Source organism: Larus michahellis, chromosome 10 (genome assembly GCF_964199755.1).
Source record: "Larus michahellis chromosome 10, bLarMic1.1, whole genome shotgun sequence".
In the NCBI taxonomy this organism is placed as follows: domain Eukaryota; kingdom Metazoa; phylum Chordata; class Aves; order Charadriiformes; family Laridae; genus Larus; species Larus michahellis.
Window position 1 is genome coordinate 10,620,769 of NC_133905.1, and position 20,869 is coordinate 10,641,637.

A 20,869-nucleotide genomic window follows, 5' to 3' on the forward strand; every position below is an offset into this window, starting at 1 on the left:
CAAGGGGAAATGTCATTTACTTGAACTAATAAGTTACTTTCTTAAAGATTGTGGAAGTTTTACTCTGCTGCTTATGTAAGTTTATCTTTGTATTAAAAGCACCCTGACCAGTCCCACTACTTTCAGAACTGCCCTCTCCATAACTTGGCATTGAACTTTTAAATAAATACTTCTAGAAAAACCCCAAGAGAACAGAGCTCAGGCAGCATGTCAGGGCGTTGAGCAATAGCACCCGTGGGTGCTCAGGCACGCAGGGATCCCCACCTCGGCCCCGATGCCCCAGCCACCCCCGTGTCCCCACGCAGCCCCCATGTCCCTGCACTCACCTCCCCGCAGCACCGGCCCCTGCTCCCTGGCCCCTCTGGACGGCGTTAAGGGCGACATGAGAAGAGCAGAGCGAGAGGCTGCCGTCGTCCTGCCATCCCTCCCCGCTCCGCTCCTGCCGGCTTCGCCTCCCACTGCTGACACACGCCTGACATCACCCACCTCTCCCGGCAGCGACGCCTCCCCGACCCACCCTTTTCCCTCTGATAAAGGGAAAACTGAGCCCAGGAGGGAAGAAGAGAGGGTTTCTACAGAGGGGTCGCACCCTTCAGAGCCCCCCGAGGCCCAGCGGGGGGCTGAGGTGGGAGGAAGCCTGGCCAGGGGGCTAAGGTGGCCAAGCCCCGGCCCTGCCGCCATGGACTCACGCCCGAGAGGTAACAGGTTGGACCAGAAGCATCGTGCCGCATCGCCGGCTGCCCGGCTCCCACGCTCGTAAAACACGATGGGCGTGCTTCAAACACGACCTGTGGAAAAAAAAACTGCCTCGCTGCCTCTTTATCGGTTGCGGGTGATGACTCCCTCACTTCCTCTGGGTTTTTCCCCCTCCGGACGTGCTCGGCATTCCCCAAGACTGCAGGAGAAGGGGTCACCTGGCCTAGGGGCATTCGGCGAGGGGACAAAACACAGCTGTCCCACCACCTCGAGGAGCCTCCTGCCCGGGCAGGGTGACACACCAGCACTCCAAGGGTCTGGGTGGACCTTTCCATGGGGAGCTGCTTGTGCGAAACCAGCGCCAGCCCCCATCCCTGATCACAGACCATCCCATCATCTGTGATGCCAAGAATGGGAGAAAAGAAAAAAAGCCTTTGCATTTGTAAAGAAACCTGCATGGAATCGCCTCAGGATGTGGGTAGAGTTTTGCCCCATTTCCTCCCCACCCATCCCAGCCCAAGAAGGAGCTGACAGGCGCCCGAGGCATTTGCAGCTGGGTACATTCAGCACAAAGACATTTGCCACCTTGCCCAAAGACACACAGCACTGGGACAACTCCGGCTCCCCCCTCTGCTGCTCCACTGCAGAGGAGATCAGAGATGGGGACAGAGACGGGGCAGCCGCACTTGAAATGCTGCGCACAGGACACATTTTTGCTCTTATGGACTGAGAAGTGCCCTATCCTTAAGCTATCTCACTTAAGAGCAAAATAAGCTCTTAGCAATCAGCTCCTCTGACAAACTCCTGCAGTCAGGTCCTTAAAAAAACCTCACAGTGATTATATGAGTGGTGTCAGAATAAGTTGCGAACTAATAATATTTATATAGGTGCACTTAAAAATAATCACGAATGAATGTATCAGTGAGTTTCTGCCTAACTTCTCTGGATTAATGAAGACAAGAGGAAAAAAAGGCCTCAATACAAACAAGGGCAAAAAAAAAAATACTCAAGAATAAGCCAGAGTAAACCAAATGAAATTCTATAAACTCCTTCAAATAATTTTTTCCTGAATTATGGACAAAAAGCTATATGCAGGAAACTGTCACTGCACTAGAGTTTTCCTGCCCCCTTCAAGTACACCCTAACTCTGTACAGACATGTTTCTAAATCATTCCTAATTTCAATCTTACCTAAACTACATGCATATTAAAAGACAAAAGAGCTGTAAAAAAAGAAAAAAATAACCAGGAAATTCCAGGAAATCTGGAACTGGTTTTTGAGGGCTGGAAGAACAATTAGGAATAATTAAAATGTTTTTTTTTTGTGGACATTTTGTAATGTATGTTTCCTTTAACCAGATGATTGGGTCCACCTGAGCTAATGAATGTTTTCTTAATAGCCTTCCCATCTATTTAGATTGCCAGATCCTTAAAGGCTCCTGAAAACTCCCAGTAGGCACAGCAGGGGCCACTTGACCGACTCCACAAGCAGAATTTGGTCCAGGTTTGTTTTCTGTGTCTTTTTGGAGAAGATGGAGGTGCAAATCTCCCCAGTCACACTTCATTAATCAGGCACCTCTCTGCACCAGCCTGACTTCTGCCACCCGGATGCTGCTTTTGCAAGCCCATGCGTTTAAGCTTCCTGCCTTTCTTCTGCGATTCTCTTTCAGATACTGCAGAAACACAGCAAGGTATCGCCCTCCCAACCCTGTTTTCCCATACAAAGAGAGCTGTAATTGTCGTCTAATGAGGCACAAAGCAGACACAGGCTGCTTCAGTTGTGAGACAACTTAATAAATGAAGCAGCTGGTTTTGTTTTTTTACCTGGCCAATCTTGCATTCAAGTTTTGAATAAAATGCAAGTTTGTCTGGGCCCGACAGCAGGAACTTGCCAGCTCGAAAAACGGCCCCATCAAGATCGCAGGCAGGAGCTGGCAGAGCCCCTGCCTGAGAAACATGCAAGAGAGCTTCTCAGGGGCCCTTGCCTTAATATTCCTATAAGCCTGATGCATTTTGTTTAAAAAAAGAATTATTTTTTCTTTGCAACAGGGCAAAAATCTGGGTTGTGTGTCCAACCACTGCTGCACCAGCCCCAGGCACACCGCATGCCCAGGTTGCTCCCAGGATGTTTCCAAGGTTGATGGCAAATTCCCACCAAGAGCTAAATTACACAGATCTTTGATTTTTCCACCCAGAGGTAAGGTCAGCATGGAAGCAAGAACCATGCTGCAGCATTTGCCCTTCCCTTGGGAAGCACTTTCAAAGCACCTCTTGGTACGTGTGGTGCCTGTAAGGGGGTTCGGCAACCAGCACCCCAGGAACTGGCTGGGAACAGCAATCTCCAGACAAATCTGGCAATTCAGACGAAGGAAACATAAAAGGTTTCTGCTCACAGGAATGTACCCCACCCCGATGAAGGAAATTACCGCCCTGCCGGCAATGCTGGAAGAAGGGCTGCGTTGCAGCCCCTCCGCTCCAGTTTGCTGTCTGGCATGCTACCTTCAACTGAAATCTTTTTGTTGTAGGTTGCTGTGCCCGGCCATGGAGGGAGGCACTGGGGGAGATGGCAGGAGAGCCAAACCGCCCCACCTGCAGCAGCTTCTGAGAGGAGGCAGCAGACAGCTCCCACCTGCGCCAGCAGAAATTGGCAGAGCTCACCTGGAGGCATCCTTCATCTCTTACATATTAAGCCATTCCTCTAAAAACATCTTCAATCACATTTTTTTTTTCCTAATGCATTGCAGTCCACCTTTACTCAGTTCTCACTAGCATTGGCATTAACAAGAATCAGAGATGTCTCAGCATCAAACTGTCCCAAAACGCATGTTTTGGGGCAGGTGACACTCAAGCAACTTTCCGCACATCTGGAAAGAACTGAATTTCAGAGCACTCTCATAACAGCTATGTGCTTATTTTAAATAATTATGCGAGCTTAGTGTCTTATGTCTAAATCAATGGCTTCTACTTGGTGAGAAACAAACACCATAAAAGAAATCTCTGCCTAATTAGATCCGCCTGCTGAGAAGCCTATACAAATGCTGTTGTGTTTCGAACCATTCAGCAAAGCAGGACAGCAAATTTACATTATGTAAATGTTCTGCAAGGGAAAAGAAAAAAAACTTTCAGCATCAGCTCTTGGTATATATTGAGTTAAAATAATATCATAAATATTACCCATTTCAAACCTAGCATAGTCTAATAAAAAACACTTCTGAGAACATAATGTATTCAAGACAACTCGCATTAGAATGAAAATTCTTGTAGATTTGAAGCAATACCACAGCAAGATTAGTTGTTCTCTTCAGACATTATAGTTCATTTATCACCAGGGAGTCGCCCACAGAAACACAATGAAGTGGGAGAACGAGTCAAAAAGCCAGCAAGCTGCCTTCTCAAGTTCCCATCCCTCAGAGGATCACCACATATTGGCTGAACACAGAATAAACCCAACTCAGACCATAATACACACTCCATAGACAAGACAAGGCATTGTTTATCTCACCAGCGAGAAGAATTGGAATAGAGATAAAAGGTAGGTCTATTCTGTTTTGAAACAGCATACAGAGTTCCTGGGACCTGTTTTATGCTTTTCCTAATTGATTCAGAGGAGACTGGGGACAGGATCTTGGCGTGCCATCCCATAGCAAGCAGGAGGCATCTCAGTATTCACTGCAGCTGAAGGGAGACTATGTTTGCAAAGCAGCAGGACTGCAGAGTTAATCCCAGGTCTGAGCTGAAATCTGAACAAGTGTTGCCAAACCCAGGCTTTTTTATGCCCTGTGAGACTTCAGGATTATAAACAACTGAGCCCAGTGTAACCTCCAGCCAGTGTGGAGCCACTGCTTTTATCTACAAAGAAAAAGACAATTTTCATAAATGACACAAAAAAGAATTCTCCATTTTCAGTCTATTACAGCGCTGGAGCACAGCACTCCCCTCGGCTCCATGAGCTCACAGTCCCAGGAAAGGTGTAAAACACGTGCCCGCTTCGCTACAAACCACTTCCAAAGCGATACGAGCTCTCAGGAGTGACTTACAGCAACAAAACTCCTTTCTTCAAACCACCTCAGGTCAACCAGCAAAATGTTACCAGCCGGACTCAAACCTCCCCAGCCAGCTTTACACAGACAGACAGGGCAGGTTCTCCTGGTCCAGCCCCGAGTTACACACCGTCCTCTCCAACAACACACGTTCCCCTCACAGATGACTGACGGGACATGCGCAAGCGTTGGCAGGGCTGGGCGATACGATCTGGAGATTGCTTCATCCAGGTCTGTCCTGCAAGTTGCTTCCTGTGAAGAGTTCTCAGCCTTGGACTTCACACAACTGTGTTGTTCCAACAACAAAATCTTGGGATAAACACTGTGCTCCAAGGCTCATATTTAGGTCTCTCTGCCTAAAGACCTACTTGGATAAAGCCAAACAATTCCAGTTTTTGAGGAGGATGGTTATATTTGTTGGGATTTAACTGATACTGAATTAATGGATGCAGTTAATTTTATAAGTATTATTTTATTATTATTTTTAAAATTTTATTTGAATATGGACTTGGGTCTTGCCACAGCCTTATCTTGGCCTATGATGAACACATTAAACAAATGCAGCTACTTCTGACTGCAGCCATTGGCATTGCAGAAAAGACACAGTGAGCAGAACAAATCCCTCCTGGTGTGAATTCAGCTGGAGCACAGGCACCAATTCCAGTTCAAAGCCTCCCACCTGAAACCCAGCAGCTTTCCCACTGCAGCCAGCATCAGAGAGGTTTGAAAACCTAGAGATCACCTGTATCTTTAAAATTAAGAAAGACCAGCTTCATTAGACTTGGACTCAGCCCTTCCCTTTTATTAGCTTAATCAGCTGCATGTACATTTAAACATCACTAACTGGAGAAGTAGAGCATAATAAGGATGCTCCTTCCCAGATGGCTAGGGATAAACACAACAGCACTTTTGATTCCCAGTATAAACAGCAGGAAAACACCAGCACGTGGCAGTTGTGAAACTGCCGTTTTCCATCCTGAAAAGCAAAGCAAGAAAATTCTGCTAAGTTGAGCAAAACTCGCACCTCTGCTCCAAAAGACAGGCATAGCTTACATGCGTACTCTCCTCTTGCCTGTTGCTTTGGAAAGGACTGTGCTTGCTGACTCCTTGGAGATTCATGCAAGCTGTACAGACTCTTCTCCCTCTGAAATATAGTCTGATACATTCATAAATATGAACAAACGGCAATACTGGTTAACAGGAAACCTCTGCTTGCCGCCATCACAGGCAGCAAGGCTATAGCTACACTGAAATGCACAGCAGTATCGCAACACTTTAGCTCCAACCCAAGCCTGGACGTGGTGCCTCTCTAGACCCAGCATCTGCTTTCCCCCCCGAAAGCAATCTGATTCCAATTACTTCCACGGATCACATCAGAAGTGCACTTTGTATTTCAAAGCCTGAAACTTTTTGTATGGAAGAAAGCGTTCGCCTATTTAGCCGCGTGTTAAAAGGAGTCACAACTCAGGACAAGCTGTGGCTTAAGTCATTTTTGTCCCCTCCTATTAACACCAGACACAAATCGATAAGGATATACAGCCACATCCATCCCCACTTTTTCAACCAGCTTATTGGCATTAAGCTTTCCCTCTGCATATCGGCTCCTCTCTCCCATCTTCCCTTTTAATCTCTACCACGTTGTATAATTATAATTACAGCAAAGCAGACAACTATTATCATTCCCATTGTAACATTTCCAATGCAGAGGTGATCTTAGTTTTCTGTTTTACTTTTCTTAAATGCAACGCCTGCTGCATTCAAAGGCAACGCCTCATAACTAACTGTAGCAGGGTGTGACTTGGTATCTGGGCCCTGCTGACCTTAAAAATTTTTCTTAATCTGCCTGGTTGATGTTGTAAACCGAAATCCCACAAGCAGAAAAACTGCTTGGTGAAACAATGCTTCTAGCCAGGCAGATTGTATTTTCTTGGAGAGCGTTGCTGGTCACAGCTGGACATCTTGGCTAGAGAATGATCTGTGTTTGACCTGACCGTAAAAATCTTGTAGATGTTGCCTAAGAATAGGGAAGTGCTCAAGAGCAAGAGGAGCTCCTTGATGCTCTCCTTTGACCATCAATGGCTGCATTAACATTGACTTGATTTTCTAGGGTTCCACTTGTGTCGCTATCATCTTAGAACAGGCATGGTAGGAGCGATCTGGGGCTGAACAAACTGCTTTACTAAACAAAGCAAAGACATATGAGTTCAACCTTGGACACACAGGTATATAAAAATACACCAAAAGAAACCAAGTCATAGCCTGCTCTGGAAAAAGAGAAAATCAAGTTGGGAGCTTGAAGGGGAATTACTCGTACCAAGGAAGTTTTGTTAAGCTGTGTTTTTTGGCACAAATACACTAAACAATATCATTTTGCAAATGTAAAATTCCCTGGCAGGAAGCACACACTTCATGTGAACTCCTGCCCAGATCATTCCTGGGGAAGAACAACAGCAAAACTCCAGGTCTCCATCTCCTCACAGTTTAGATGTTCCAATGAAGACATGACCAGAAAGAAACCACACACATCCAACCCAACAGCACGGCCCCTGATGTGCAGTCCTGGCTCGTTTCCCCAGCCAAGAGGGTTAAATAACTCTTCAAAGACTTTCAGGGCTCAGTCCCGTCGCAGGGAGATGTATGCGGTTACAGGACTGGGCGAGCTCCCAACTCATCGTGTGCTTGGGCTGGGTGATGGGCTTCCAAGGCCGCTGGCAGAAGAGCCTGTTGGGGCTGGCTGACAGAGCTTTGAGGGAGCCAAGAGTGCGATATGGGACCCTCTGCCCTCTTTAAACAACAAGGGGGGCTGCTGGCAGAGTTCGCTCTGCAGGAGACACACTGGGGAGGCAGGGGGATGGAAAAAGAGAAGGACAACCTCCAGCTTTTGGCATTTACTCTCAATTTCCCCCTTACAATTCATTGCATCATGGAAACGTACAGTTACCTAAACGGGCGTGCAGTTTCACGCAGTCCCCCTCGTATTTCATGGATATCAGTGGAGCCTTTTATCAATCACTTCACATACAAAAAACAGCCATGAAAGCCAAGTGAAAACACTGCTCGGGTACAAGGCCTTTAGTTTGGGACCTGCAGAAACTCAATAGCTTCATAATTCTGTAGCAATCCCTGGAGGCTGCCAAAATTCCTGCCCAGGCTGTCCTGAGACCACCAAACTCAGGACGACACACGAGCCAAAGCTCCCAAATGGAGTTTCCACTATCAGCGTGAGAGGGAGAGTTTTACTGCCCCAGTGCCAGCAGAATTCTCCTTCTGCCTCCAACCCTTGGTCTTTTGCTCACTAGTCTAATAAGCAACAGCTTAAAGAAGTATATTCTGCCATGCAACACCATCCCATATCCTTCCCTCCCCTCAAATAAAAATCAGATGCAAAACACTTACTTTTCTGGGCTTAACTTTGTCTTGTAAGTCGTACTGGCCTATTCCTTTGTAACTTATTCCAAGCCACCATGGGATTCCTTGTTTATCCTGAAAAATGGACGTCTACATGAACCAAGAGCTACTTAAGAATTAAGCAATTCCAAGATTACAGCCCATTGCATTCTGTGACAAGTACGAGTGGGTACAGAGCAAAGATATTTTTGCTAACAAATTGATGTGAAGTGGAATGTTGCAGTGAATGTCGAAACTTTCTCCCCCTGCCTTCTCAGGCAGAGGCAAGAAACCAGGTGGCGGTTGTGCAAAGTGGACAAAAAAGCGGCAGTGCTGCTGAGACAAGGGGGTGTCACTTGTTGCAGGAGTGGCTGTGATGGGGGAAGGATATGGGACCAGAAAAAAAAACAAAAAACTGTGGCCAGTGACTGCATCCACTAAACTCAGGCATGGACAGCCACAGGAGGAGAACAGTGGAGAACATCAGCTTCCCAGGTACCACAGTCATGGCCATGACTCAAAAGTAAGGAGACATCATCTCTGCTGAACTCTTCTGCACAAAATACTTTAGCCCCGGCTCTGCTCTACAAATGGGAATAAATCATGTATTTCCATCACCCTCCAAAAATATTTCCCAGCATTTCCCCACTCCAAGTACACACCCACTAATCATCAGCCACTTAGAGGCAGTTCTACATTGTGTTCCCCCCCCGCCCCCATCTTGATTAGAAATGTCTCTAGGGAACCTATTAACTGCTTCGGATCTAGAAGTGATAGCCAGTTTAATTAAGCTGATATGAATTTAGCTCCTGATAGGATTACAGAAGGTTTTACAAAGATTCCTCTCTGTCTTCTGTAGCATGTAATGCTTTGCTGCTCTCTGGAAACAATTTTTAAAGAATATTGAAGGAGGAAAAATTCTAGAGGTTGAAAAATGAGGGGTTTAATTCTGGTAGAAGAGTATTGAATCATCAAATTACTCCTATAGGAATGTAATCATGTAATAAGCTAAGCAACCGCATTATCTATGGGCATTTACTAACCTTTACTCCATAGTAATGAACTCCATATGTTGGCAAAGCTTCTACCACTTTCATGTACCTGTAGACAGATTTATAGTGTATCAGATGATTTTCTCTGGAGGGAATAATATCTATTAACGTATTTTTTTTCACACATACGTTCAGGACATGTCATTTATCATTTGCATATTTTGAAGGTCTTAATAATTGAAGGCCCATGTTTTCAGAAGAAACTTAGCATCCTGGCTCAAGGAAAGATGTGATATTTTGGCCCAGCTAAAGCGAATGGAAAAATCTCTCATACAACAAAACATTCCATCTCTTATCAGGAGGTCAGAGAACTGAAAGTAAAAATTCTGAACTGGACATGTGAGGCTTTTGGGAAGTGTTGGCGGTAAAGACCTGTCGATAATTATTCCATTATGGTGCTTTGGTTACAACGGATAGGCTCCAAACGGAAGTGCTTATGCAGTTGTACAACTGCTTCATGAGGCAATTCAGACAGCCACTGAACAGACAATTTTTTCCCTATTGAAAGAAGCCCCTAAATTATTGAGACGGAGTTACAGGCATCGAGGTATGTGAGAAAAACTACAAGTTGTCTACATCATGCAACCACGGCAATCTTCTCAAACTTCATGGTTTCTAACACCGCCCCCACTGAATTTGCCTGTAGGAAACACATTAATATTAACGGTAAATTAAAAATAAAATTCCACAGGCTCTGTATGGATCCTGTTCTTTTGAAAGACAAATTCTGAACATTTCAACAAACATGCATTCATTTTTTTTTTTACAGGACCTCAGAGCTCAGTGTGAAAACTAATTGATGGCAAGTGGGGTATGGTGAAGAGTCTTCCAATAAAGTCAAGTCCAAATAATTACTTTTATAGTTGAGGTATCTGAATAAGGACGCATAAGCTTAACTGGAAGCCTATGAAATCTAAAACTTCAAATAATTTAACTTTGAAATATAACTCAATAAAAAAGAACCTGGCAGATACAAGCAATAATGACCAAAACAGCCTGCATTGCCACTTCTCAACAAAAAAGAAAAAAGAAAAGTAAAAATATCATCTTCACAAATTAACAAGTGTCATACTCACTGAACAATGGCTTGTCCTCTGCTCAGACCTTTAATTTGTGTATAATGCTCTATTACTCTGTCCTCACTGCAAAACAAGCACAAAACCCAATTTAGAGGCTCAGTGACTTTTTTCATGTGTGACGGCATCTGTCGAAATTCAGACGCCTGCTCAGCATGCGGAGAAGCATCCCCTCTGTACAGTTCTCGCTCAGGTTTTACATTCTGTTTCTTACTGATTTCTTTCCCACCCTTCATTAAGCAGTGTGGAGCTGCCTGGCTGATCCCTGCCATCGCATGCCACGTTCCAGACTAATTAACGAATCATTTCGGATCAGCCTGCTCTGCCGCAGATGCTGCTGCAGAATAATGGTACTAACTGTATAAATTCATTTTCACATTCTAAAGGACCAAAACTTCAAAGGATGGTTAATGGTCCATATGTAAGACAGAAGAAGTTAAACCAGAAATGTTTTCCTTCCATTGTATTTTCCCCTGACATTTCATAGGTGAAGAAATATAGATTTGTCAGCAATGACCTTTTTGCATTTTTCCTGTTATATACTTCAACATTTTGTTCTAGTGGAACGCGAAATAAAATATGCATTTAAGTGTCAGTCACTTGAAAGCAAAGAAAAACCCAGCAGTATTCATTCTGAAAAAAAACCCAAATCATAAGTAAGTACTGGTAGACTTAAAAATCCATAAGGTACACACAAAAAAAGCCAAACAAATGAGGGAGTCAAACTTGCACAAGGGCATCAATTACAAGGAAACAATACAGTTGACTCATCCCAAACGCCGTGTTCCTTTACAGCAGATTCAAGCCACAAAACTGGACCTTTCTGTTTCCAGCTTTTCCACCGTATTGTCTCCCCATGTCCCGTTGAAGAGAGCGGCTGGGTGGGCATCCGGCAGCCAGCCAAGGTCAGCCCACCACAGAGGCTCTGCTGCGTGACAGCTGAAGAGCAAGGCGCTCTTTGCAAACCCAGGTTTGGCTGGAGTTCAGATTTCAGCTCTTTCTAGCCATATAGTCCCCACATATTCTGATCCAGCAGTTCCTCATCCCGCAAGTTAATTTGAACAAATATTCAATGAGGGATTTGCATCAGATTTCACGTAGTTTATAACCTTCTAAAAACTGGAAATGCTTGAACATGAGCTATTAACTCCGAGTCCTACGTCATACAGGCTGAAAGAGTTTGCAAAACTGTTTAAAAGTGATCTTGTCAGTACTGTTCATAGCAACGATTTACATTTTAAATTAAATAGCTCACCAGTAAGCAAGCGATGGATGCTCCTGCAGTGTCTTGGTAGGAAAGACAGGCAGTGTCTTCAGGTCTTTTCTAGTGTTTTCATCACTAAAAAACAAAAATGGCACAGCATCACTGCTAGTGAATCATAGATGCTATCGCTAGTTTCATCAGAAGGAAAGGGCTGTATTTGCTACCCAAGAACACGGTGCATTGCCCCATATCAGGCTGTCATAGCAATGTAACTCTATAGGCCCTCTCACATGACAGTGATGTATATGGTGTCATGCAGACTCATGGTGTAGCTCGTTATACAGCCACGTGATTCTCAGGCCACTGCGGTGGGAGCACCATATCAGTATTTACTTTGCACACACTCACTCTATTTGCTGAGTGCAGAAAGAGCCCTGAAACAGCTGCAGACCGAAAGCCTCTGCCCAAAAGCAAGACTTGTAGTGATAATTTTTGCTCTAGAATCCTACCTCTGGACAATACATTTCACGAAGCAGCATGGTGTTTGTCAAATCTCAGAGTTCAGCACTGATCTGATTCAAAACAAAGGGTTTCAGTTCATATACTTTCAAATATTTTCACTGAAAATAGTTTCCCTGGACTGCTTGTTCTACAGAAAGTTCAAATATTTTGGACTCCAGGCCCAGCCTGGAACAAAATAAAAGGGGTTGAAGTATGCGAATGCAATTTGTCACACAAAACCCCCAGCAGAATATTTAAAAACCTATTTACAAGCATGAGTAGAATGGTTAATATTTTCTCCTTATATGCTCCATTAATTAATCAGCTGAAACCTGCACGCCCCATTTCTGCAGGATTTCTGCGTGCCTTCGCAGAGGCGCCAACAAGCATGAACACGACTTTTCTATGTATGGAATGCATCAGTCATGTCCATCAGTATCCGCCTCGACCTCTGCATCCAGGCTTTCCTTGAAGGTGTTTTCCTGCTCCCGACCTCTGTTTTCATCTGATTCCACTATTAGAGAGTTCATCTGAGCTACATTCCCTCTCGTCCCCCAAAATGAGCACCCTGTGCATCAGTAGAGTGGTCCAGAGCACAGAAATCTGCTCCGTGGGCACCGCGGATCAACCCCCGCAGACAGAGGAGGCAGCAAACCCCTACCACGTTTCAGTCTCACGCAGCAGATGTCACATGGAAGACACAGTAAATTAAAGCTTTTTGTTCCTCGGCAAGCACAGGCTAATCGCTCCGCAAGCTTCTTCCCCAGCCCTGACAATGCGCCTCAACCCTGACTATGGGAGACCACCTCTGAGGATGAGGAAACAGTTCAATCAACAGCCTATTTATTCTTCAGCGTCTTTGATGAAGTTGCCAAGAAGGGGGTCAATTAGCACCAAGGAGCTGTTGCTGCTGAGCTTTGCCGGGCCGGCGCTCTTCTGTCAGGAACACGCACTTTTCTTTGCAAGCTGGCCAGCACCCAAGTGCCACAAACGGGGACATCTGGGCAGAAAATCAGGATCTCTCCTCCCAACACTCAAATACAGCCAACGCTCACAAAAGCCAAGGGGATTTTATTCACCTCTTAAAAGCCCGTTTTGATGGGATCAAAAGGCTGTAGGACATCTCAGCTCGCAGTGAGAAGGTAAATTGCCAGCGGTTTGTAGGGACACATTAAAAACACAGACAGAGCACACCCTCCTGAGGAATCAGAAACCAGAGCAGAAAATAAAAAAAAACCCAAAACAAAAAACCAGGCCCTGAGCAACCTGGCCTGATCTCCCAGCTGATGTCCTTAGAGCAGGAGGTTCGGCCAGACAACCTCCTGAGGTCCCTTCCAACTTAAGTCACAGACTCTCAGAATAATTGATTATTAAAATAAAAATCTCCTCCTATTTTTAAGCCTGACTCATCGCTGCAATGGCTGCTGTAGCAGTCAGGGTTGGCAGGGAAATGCAGTGAAATAGGAGAGGTTTTGGAAGGAAGCAATAATAAAAAAAAAAAGCTCATTTTCACCAAACGAAAGGGCTGGTCCTCTAAATATAGATTCTCAACCCACAATACTCATAATCAGAGGTTTAATGGCTGGTCTCTAAACCCCTATTTAGAAACCTCGTTGGTAGTGAACAACAAAACACCCAAGTGAGGGCTGAAACACTAACGAGACTGATGCTAGGAGGCAAGAGCTGACCTCTGGCAGAGGCAGCTGGGCAGGGGGGACAGGTGACTCCCCAGCTGTCACCACCGCAGCTGGGTGGAGAGGTCCCAAGCCCTCCTTTGCCAACCATCACAGGGCCAGTAGCCTCCCCGTCACTAAGACTCCACAGAAATGCCACGAATCCTGCCAGCTATACACTATCGTGCTCTGAAATGCCACCTTTTGCACAATTTGTGGCCTCCAGCGGGGCTACTCGCCTTCCCGTTTGGCTGTTGGTCCCCTCACCGCTGGACCTGGCTGAGTAGCTACTTACTTCATCCCCATCAAATGCCAAAACCAGGGAGCCAGTTAAGCTTGAGTAATGAGTAGCAGCTCATCAATATGGAAATGTCTACCACTGAATTTAAACCGAGCACCAGACAGCACACCCACCTCCCCGACAAGGTCTTTGGGCTCTGAGCTGGGACATATAGTCACCGAAAGGGCACAGTCACGTCTGTGCCATGACACAGGGCACGTCCCTCCAGCACTGACCCGGAACCACGGGCGCTGGTGCAGTTTGTTAGAAAGCAGAGTCCAGAGACTTACAGCAGAGCTGGACCTTCTCTGTTCTTCTGCCAACCTACAAACCCATCCAACTTCTCGCAACAACAGAGAATACAAGGGCAAAGTTGGCCCTTGGGACTTGCCTTCCCGAAGGGACTCAGATTCAGACACACGATCCCACATCCATCTGCAGCTGAAGGGAGTCCATCAAAACAGATTTATAAGACCTGAAAGTCTCTGAGAAGCCACATGAGGATTTTGGGTTTTTTCCTGCATAATTGTAAGATAAATCATGAAACAATCCTAGAAAAATGTAAAAGACCTGGGAGAAACAGGGCACAGCTCTTTGTGCGCTGTATGCCTTCAGACAGCACAGGCTGGCACACAGAAAGCCCTGATCTGCTGACTGTGCACCCAAGGATTAGCATTTGGGATGATTCACGGCTTCAGGGATAATAAAAGCCTCAAATGGTCCTCCCCCTCCTTCCACAGAGTTCATTATCACTTCATCTGCACCGAGGAGCCCAAGCACGTCTCCCCTTGACCTTCAGGATCACTTTCCCAAGCCCTCCAAGACCCAGCCGTTCCCCAGAGGTGACAACTCCAGATAGCAGGAGAGACGGTTTGAATTATTACCTGTTCCTGTTTGGTTTCACAACGATCACAAGGCGATACAGGAATCACAGGGCAGACAGCCGCGGCTCCAGATGTCCAACGGTCTATGCTATCTACCAGCCAAACACACCAGTGTTGTATCTGGCATGTCCATGGTCTCGTCAGGGCAGGAGGACGACTCGGCTGTCAGGCGGAGAGGCCCACTTGCATTTAATCTGACCTCTGCTACGGAGGGGGCTTCTTGACTGGTGGTTCTTGGCATAATTTCAATACATAAACTTAAACCGCCCAGAGTCAACGGGATTGAATACTTTTGCCAAAAGGTTTGTTTATTCCCCAGAAGGGGAATATAGGAAACTCATCTGAAGTATTTTTCCCACTATGGAGAAGGCTTAAAGAAAACCAGCAGATGGACCCTTTCCTTCCCATTCGACCCTCTAAATGGGAATTTTCTCTCTATCAGACATTCAAGCAGAACTTGAATTGACCTGGGCAGTGTAAATGAAAATCTGCATCAGACCATTCTCATGCCGAACTTCAGCTTACTTTCTTGGTACTGTCCTTATTCGATTTTCTGTCCTAACATGAACAAACATAGGGCAAGATGCTGTCCCTAGCAGCATGCCCTGCTCACCAGTGCCAGCTCTATGGAGATGGAAGGGAAGATTGTCTCTAAAATAACCAACAGCAATATTTAACCACGTACCATACCATGAATAGGAGTTCCCACATTCAAACTTACTATCTCAAGCAGCAAACCAGGACCAATCCCACATGCTTCCCACAACCCACTGATGTTACAGTGAAATTTTAGGCATCTTGCTAAAACCCCACCAGAAATCTGGGAAGGAACCAAGCCAGACTATCGTGGGGTGCTCTGCCTAAAGCACATTACTGAAAATTAAAGAGAGACTTGCATATTTATGCTCCCAGAAAGTGCATCTTCACAGCTTGTAATCAAGTGATAGGACACTCCCTGCCAGGCAAAGATTTATACAACTGTGCTAATTAGGACCATTTACCAATGGCTACCCAGGCTCCTCCCCACGCCCACTGTCAAAAACATCTTATGCCTGTTGCTAACACAGGTAAGAGCTAAGATGCAATAAGATGTGATTAATGAGATTAGCATAAAATGTGAAAAGCAATAGACACACCCAGAGCACCAACTGTATTGGATTACAATATAAAAGCTTATCAGCCCACATCATCTTTGTAAATACTAACAACTTGATAAGGACAGGACTTCAGACAACTTTTAACTGACTACAGTGATGGCAGGTGTGTCTGCCTCTGCTGAATTGTGTTGATAACACTTTATAAAGTAGGAATTTATCACCTGGGAAAGTGCATTCTATAGTGATTTTCCTCTGTTCTCAAAGCCCCTTGACCTGACATAAATACTTGCTCTTGTGTTGCTATGTGATCATTAGAGTAAGTCAACTCCTGGGTCTTTCTGAATGTCACTATTTTATATTTGGCTAACTCTTCAAATGAGCTTTAGGCACAGCATAGGTAGAATTTAGAGTGGCCTTGTTTTTAGAAAATAACAACCAAACTCTCAAGGTAACCTGAAAGTTATTATTTCATGGACACCTAAAAATTGGCAGACACTTCTGAGAATCACATGTGAGCTACAAGGAAATATGGAGTTTCCCAGCTAAAGGGCAATATGGTATTACCCTGCATCATAAAGATGCTTCCAAAACTTTCCATTAGGATTTTTCTTCTTATTCTGTTCAAGATATTTAGAGATAGCAAAACAAATAGAAACAGCACACAATTAGATTTGATACTTAAAAGCCAACAACCTAAGTTTTCAGAAGGCTGGTCAAGTTACTCATATGATGTTAGTAAAGGTCCAATTTCTTCAGAATAACCACTGAATTCCTTTGCTATGTGATTACAAGCAATGCTATAACAGTACAAGAACATCCCGTGGTGCTGCCCACACCTCAGCTTGCTCCTAAGGTGACCTTCTTGAAGTGACCAGACTTGGGGTAGCATCACCAAGGTCTCCAGGGTTCACAGATGAGTGCCAGCAACACGGCCCGTCGCACTGCAGCTGGACTGCTTCAGCAACAGGTGCCTTTCTGTAGGCTTTTGTTTTGTTCCAAAATAAATGGAAGGGCAGAGCATGGCAACCTCACACTCCCATGGAGGTTGTTCTGCCTTTCAATGTACCACAAGAAACAGCTGCGAGAAGGAAGCAGCAGCGTAACAGAGGGGAGAAAAAAATAATGAGTGGGGTTAGAAGTGCAAGAGAAAAAAGTCAGGGAAAGGAAGGCAGAGCGGGGAAGGTACAGGGAGAGCCGATGGATTTAGCAGCTTTCGAGTATGTCAGAGCAGCAGGATTCTGAAATGCGCTCTCTGACAAATCCTCTTTTGTGACAAATGCCAGACGTTTCCCATCATTTCCCAGCCTTACAGTTTATGGTCTGCTGGCACACTCAAGAAAGTTATTTTTCTATTGAAGGAAGACCAGGATCCGGAAAGGCCATGAACAAGGGGCTCCCGTTGGCACAGGACATCCAGAGCCCAACCTTAACCCCCGGCCAGCGGGGAGCTCAGCCTGGGGCAGGGCTGCAAAGTCTGCCACTTGAATACCAGATAGGAACCGCCTGCTCAGAAAGGTATTTGAAGGAGCTTTTCTAAGAGCCTTCCAAACTCTGTACGTGAAAAAGAACATGATAAGTAGTGCAGATGGCTTTTTTCAACACCCAGCTTGTCATACATCTACGCTGCGGCTGTGCTGTGGTGCAGCAACAGCTTTAGTTTCACAGCTCGAGAGGGACCTGCACCGAACACAACACTCTGTGCTCCAGGAAAATCCGTGAAAAATCTGAGTCCCGTGGCTGTGGCTGGACAACCCTTCCCCACGCTTAGCACAGGCTGGAACACAGCCTTGGACCTCCAGGCCTGACCTCCATCTCCAACCCTGCTCCTTTAGGTTAATTCCTCTGCTTCCCCAGCCCTGTCTGACCCTCTGAAAGAGCAGCAACAGCATCCACAGATCTCACAGGGGTCTGGTGACCCTCTGCATTGGTTTTTGGAAGGTAGACCAAGAGCACCATAGAAAGAGCAACGTTTCTCTTGTCAGCTCTATGTACACACCTCTCTATCTCAGGACACGGGGACCAGACAAACGAGAGCACGAGCTGCTCCCAAAGCCACCTTGGTGGATGAGGCACCATTCATATTTCCACTTTGCAGATGAGGAATGGGGTGTTGAGGAAGCAGTTCTCCATGGCCGGGAAAAATCTGCGACCTGAACCTGCCCTAAATTCTCAGTTCTTCTACAGCCCTTGATGTGAAATAGGAATATTCCAAAGACAAAACCCTTTGGTCCTTGAGCACACCTACCACCGCAGATGGCTCCCAGTCCCATGGATCCAGGGCAGCACGTCCATGTTGAGAGCGCTGCTCACACCGACAGCATGCCTCCCCAGCCATCCCGTCAGCCTCGACAGGAAGCAGAGCAGCTCTGCTCTACCTGGGGATTTACTACAGAGCGAAAGATGGCTATTCACAGTTGATACAGCGCTTGAAGGATCCCAAGCCCTCCCTCAGAACAACAGACTGTTATTTCTAACATTCACCCTTTCTTCCTGTTCACACAAAAGTCAGATTAGCCATATTAGTCGTGGCGTTTTAGCATGTCTGAGTACAGCAGCAAAGTTTAAAGCGTGTTATCACAGCCCTGCGTGCTGATTCAGAGATACGTGGAAGCACAAGAAAAATAAAGTATCCAAGTAACGATAAAGAGCTGACAAATCTGCAAAAGCAAAAAAGCTGAGGCTGAAAAGCTGTTGTTCCATTTCCTCGAAGCACAAAATACACTCCACGTGATACATCCCAACCACCACAAGGAGGAAAAGCAAAAGAGATATTACTCTTTTTTTTGCCTTATTTTTTTTTAAAGTGAGGATGTTGTTCCGAGTCAGCCCAGACTCCTGCTCGCAGCCGATGGTGCAAGACTGGAGAAACTCTCTGTAGGCCTGACAAAGTTTTCCAGACATGCAACAGAAGGGAGGCGAATATGAAATCTAATTTGACAACAGGAAAAGGCATTGTCCTTTAATGCTGAACCTGTACTTGAGGGAATTTCTAGCCATGCTGCTACTCCAAGCCTACCAGCTACGACAGCAACGTGTCTGACTTGTCCCCTGTGTGGGGGACAACTTTGAGGATGATTTTTTTCTGGCCCCGTGCTTGCCTCATCTCTTATCTGCTTAAAAAACAAAACAAAAAAAAAGGACTGTAGAGGGGCACTTAAAGAGGACAAAACACAACCACCCCTTTGCCACCCCTCAGGAAACTGTACAAACATCATGTGTACGAAATCTAAAAATGCATGTTCCTTTACCAAACTGACACAGTTACATGTAAATATTCAATTTACACTGCCATATGCAAGTAGTAAATCCCATGAGATTAGGTTATTAAATTACTCAAAACAGCCTTCTTTTTTCCTCTCCACGTAATTCTTTGCTCATTTCACCCACAGTGCTTCCACCTAATTCATCTGCTGCATAATAAGCATACTATACAAATTCCTTGGGAGCCCTTGCAAAACTGCTTTAAAGTAGGAAACTGGAATAAAACATTAAAATTACATCATTGCAGAGACGATGCATGCTTTGGTCTGCCCTGAACTGTATGAATCTACAAGTAGCACTAGTACAAAAAAACAACTTGCTGTGGAAAGTCTAACAGAAAATTGGGGTCTTAGATACATATTTTTTTGCAATTGCACCTGGTTTACATAGTGAATTTGTACTTCTTATTGAAAAATAATGCACCAGGAGACAACAACAACATTTTCACCTCAGAACTGCTGTCTAAGTGCTCTGGGAGATGGAGCTCAGCATCCCCCTGCCCAGCTCCCCTCCGCAGGCTGCTTTCCCTCAGCTACCTGTTCCCCATGGCACGCTGGGGTGTAGGACCCCAAAACCAAACTGCAGTGACTCCTCAAGAAAAGCAAGACTTGCACGCTGCTACAGAAAAATTACTGCAGTTTTCAACCAGCTTTTCTTTGAAGGTGGCATAAAATTCCATTAAGCAGAGAGCTCTTTGGGAAAGCGGGTATCCAATACCTGTCAAGCAGGGGAATCATTATCATTGTATGGAATACATAACAAACATGGTTTTCCCTAAACTTGCTTATTAACTACTTCGGTTCATTAGATGTTCCTAAATAAAGTGAAATAAATAATCGATCCCCCCAGCAAACAGGTTCTAACTTAATACATCCTTGCTTATCTTGTTTCAAGTTAGTTATTTACTGCAAAAGAGCAAGCTCAGGAAAGCACACAACTGGGTTTGACCCAGACAGAGTTAATGGTTCATGAGCAAGCGCCCAGCAAGGCATTTAAAGAAAAAGCGTGCAGAGTGGCAGCTGAAAGGCAAAATACACAATGACTCAACTCGGCAAACAAGCAGCCACGGAGCACAAGGAGCACAACTGCAGCGGCAGTGCGGCGCACTGATTTCCAGCGAGGAACCACAGCCCACGGGGAGCAGCGGGTCACGCTGGAGAAAGCCACTGCAAGTATCAGTGCGCAGGCATTTAAAGAGTGCACTTACACGGAAAAGGAAATCGAAAACTAAACCACAGTGCTGCCTATGACAGGCACCAGATGGATGCTTGGAGAGTGAATCCTACGGTGATCCACCAGCTCTTTTGTGTCTCCCACCGATAAACACGGAAGAAAACCCCCAGGGGCTGAAAGAGGCATCGAGACTGCCCAGATCCTTGGTCTCTGCTGGAGACCCACACAGATGTCCCCTGGCAACCCATCCACAATCCCAACGGTCCTGGAAAAGAGCTTCCAGTGAATGGTTCACAACTGGGCTCCTTCCCCAACGGTGCAGCCTAAGAGGAGCAGGTCTGTGGAGCAACAGGCTTTGTGCTGGAGACCTGACACCCACGCTGTACCCATTTCAGGGCTTTCTTTAGGCCAGCTCTATCCCAGCCCTGCAGCCTGAGCGCCTGTCAGTGGCTGGCACACACGAGGTGGGCTCCATCCATGCCACCAGACCCACCTTGAGCCCTCTGCGACCTCTCCAGGATGCAAACCTGGAAGAGGGGAGCAGGA

The 20,869-nt window shown here is 45.7% G+C and overlaps 1 protein-coding gene across 4 annotated transcripts in view; it reads right to left on the bottom strand.

The window, feature by feature from the left end:
• The window catches only part of FRMD4B (FERM domain containing 4B), a 144,364-nt gene that overhangs the window by 17,415 nt on the left and 106,080 nt on the right, over nt 1-20,869 (bottom strand). For all 4 annotated transcript variants that reach the window (XM_074602806.1, XM_074602807.1, XM_074602804.1 and 1 more), the window contains 4 exons: nt 11,506-11,589; nt 10,251-10,316; nt 9,166-9,223; nt 8,132-8,218 (listed from right to left, as the gene is read on the bottom strand). In XM_074602806.1, coding sequence (XP_074458907.1) covers nt 8,132-8,218; nt 9,166-9,223; nt 10,251-10,316; nt 11,506-11,589 — 295 coding nt within the window. The remainder of the gene's footprint in view (nt 1-8,131; nt 8,219-9,165; nt 9,224-10,250; nt 10,317-11,505; nt 11,590-20,869) is intronic.